This window comes from Frankliniella occidentalis, unplaced genomic scaffold (assembly GCF_000697945.3).
Source record: "Frankliniella occidentalis isolate FOCC.00 unplaced genomic scaffold, Focc_3.1 Scaffold98, whole genome shotgun sequence".
NCBI lineage: Eukaryota > Metazoa > Arthropoda > Insecta > Thysanoptera > Thripidae > Frankliniella > Frankliniella occidentalis.
The window spans coordinates 87,773-90,233 of record NW_026267227.1 but is presented as its reverse complement, the minus strand read 5'-3'; the positions used below and the strand labels follow the sequence as shown (position 1 = coordinate 90,233).

At 52.2% G+C, this 2,461-nt stretch overlaps 1 protein-coding gene across 1 annotated transcript in view; it reads right to left on the bottom strand.

Moving 5' to 3' along the window:
- LOC113215316 (paired box protein Pax-6) overlaps positions 1 to 2,461 on the bottom strand; it is a gene marked incomplete at its 5' end in the record, with an annotated part of 63,965 nt that overhangs the window by 20,054 nt on the left and 41,450 nt on the right. The window contains one exon of the mRNA XM_052269637.1: positions 315 to 564. Within this exon, the coding sequence (XP_052125597.1) occupies positions 315 to 564 (250 nt within the window). The remainder of the gene's footprint in view (positions 1 to 314; positions 565 to 2,461) is intronic.

Sequence of the window (2,461 nt, the reverse complement as noted above, 5' to 3'; positions counted from 1 at the left end):
AATAACAATTCTGAATTATTTGCAACCGATTTTCAGAGAATCATAATTTAAGAGTCTATACTACTGAGGCACACGTTTACAGACAATACATTTTTTTCTTTTTTGGGGGGTTGTTTGTGTTTCCTTATACACATGTATAACTTGTGGATGCGCGTACACTAGTCATAATCGTGTTTGGACATCATGTAGCACACTTTCAGTCGCTCACAAATGCCGTCACTCACGGGCATTTTTTACCTAATTTATTCGTCGCAGAATATTGCCCACACAAGCCTCAAAAATCACACTATCTTTTTGATATACTTGTCACTCACCGTCGCACTCCGGCCTGGGGAGGCTGCCGGCGCCCGGGGCCCGCTTGCCGTCGCCCAGGTGCGCCATGGTGGCCCCGGGGCTGAGCCCGAGGTGCGGCGCGGCGTGGTGGCCGCCCGGGTACCAGGCCCAGCCGGGCGCCTGGCCGTTGAACATCCTCAGCTTGTCGTACACCGACTCGCCCTGCCCCGCCGACGCCTGCTGCTCCTTCTGCGAGGCCAGGTTGCGCAGCACCCGGTTGATGGAGGACACCTGCAAAGCACAGAAAACGTTTCTTTTAAAAACTTTTGAACAGAAAATATAGTTTGTTTTGCAACATGACAAAATAGAAGTAGTGACATTCAAAAACTTTAAATTTGCGCCAATCAGGCAGAGAAGTTATTCGTATAATTCGATCACTTCTAGCTCAACCCGCGGCGAGTTGGCTGGATCCCGGATTCCTCTCAAGAGCGTTCCCACAAAACCACTAGCATTCTTGGCAGAGGCTAACAGATCCGGGAGGCGTCCGCGCGCGCCTATTTCGAAGTCGTCGGGTCGGATCAAGTTATCGGCAGGTAATTGGCGAAAGAGCGTCACAGTCCGTCAAATATTCGCAGCATCACGACGACGACGACTCTCTAGAATCGCATCAGCAGGCGAAAGGCGCGTCGGCGATGTTCCGCCGCAACGCCGTTTTGGCACTCGCCAGCGCGCTCCGCCGCGCTCACTCGCGCACCCAGGCACGCACGCGCAAACGGATTCTTTCCGGCTTCACGCTCAACTGATGTTGCAACCACATCAATCACCCGTACACAACACGCACGCTCACCAGCACTCATGCGCGCGCTCTGTCTGTCTCGCACAGACACACATCCTCTCTCTCTCTCTCTCTCTCTCTCTCTCTCGCGCGCGCGCGCGTTCGTTTTTCCACCCCGCAGGGTCGGGCTCTCTCGCTTCGCGCTTTCCGCCGTGTTGTCGCCGAGATTTGAAATGAGTGCGGTGGTGGGAGCGGGGCGGGGGCCCATTAGATTGCATACTGCTTGAATCCCTCTCTCGGCCTCAGGGGAGCGGGCAGGCACGACATTTTTTAGCCATAGTTCAGAATACTTTGCAGTAGATCGCTACAATGTCGTTTTTGAGGATTCTGAGTAAATTGGTACCTATTATAATTCCGTCCCAAAAGCACTCCAAAACTATGTTGAGGCGTAAAAAAAAGTGCTTTTTGAATATATTTTTTTTGGACCACCTGCTAAAGGACTTGGAGCTTTTTTGCATTTTGTAACTGAACTGTAGGTCACGAGGGGTTACGAGAGTATTCGCGAGTATTCGAAAGTATTGGCGAGTTACGCGAGTATATAGCGAACATTTTTCGTTTTTTTTGCGAGTATCTGCGAGTATCTCACGAATATTTTTTTCTCGTGTGCACACTGGAAAAAGTAATGTTACCGAGGGAACGTTTATCATGTGACCAAGCCAGTTAACGTTTCCTGATGCCAGCTACCCCATGCAAAAGGATAGGGCCATCACAAACAGATTGCATCACCAAACGTTTCCTGGTTTGGTTGCGTCAAGAAACGTTCCCTCGGTACTCGGTAACATTAACATTAGTTTTTCCAGTGCAACGAGTTAAAGTGAGGGACCCGGGGGGAACCCTCGGAAGGTCCTAAACGTTCTTTTGACAAATCTCGGAATCAGTGTCGATTTTAAAATGGAGGTCGACACATTTCTATTCCGATGCACACTCTTGTATCGTATCGTCGTCATTCGATGACGTATGACTATAACAAACCCCACAAAATGTGAGCCGTATCGTCGTCTATCGCCACACCTTTGTCCACGACAGAGTCGGGGGGGCTGGCGGGTGGCGGGGGGTTGCTGCACCGCCCGGCGCGAGCGTAGCGTGCCTGCTGCGCGCTCAACTGTCGAATCGCATTAACTGTTGCTGCACAGGGCCTCCATAAAAGGGCCAAAGGTGGGGGAGCAGCGGTACAACAACATACTGTATGCACACTCGATCCCCGGGCCCCGGGCCGGCCGGCCTGGCTCCAGCTAAACCCGCACCAGCGGTACAGAGAGAGCGCGGATAAAAGGTGTCGCTGGATAAGAGGGGCCCGGCCAGCCTCTCTCGAGTGCATGTGGAGTGGGAGCCGAGGTCGCCAGGTGTGTGTGT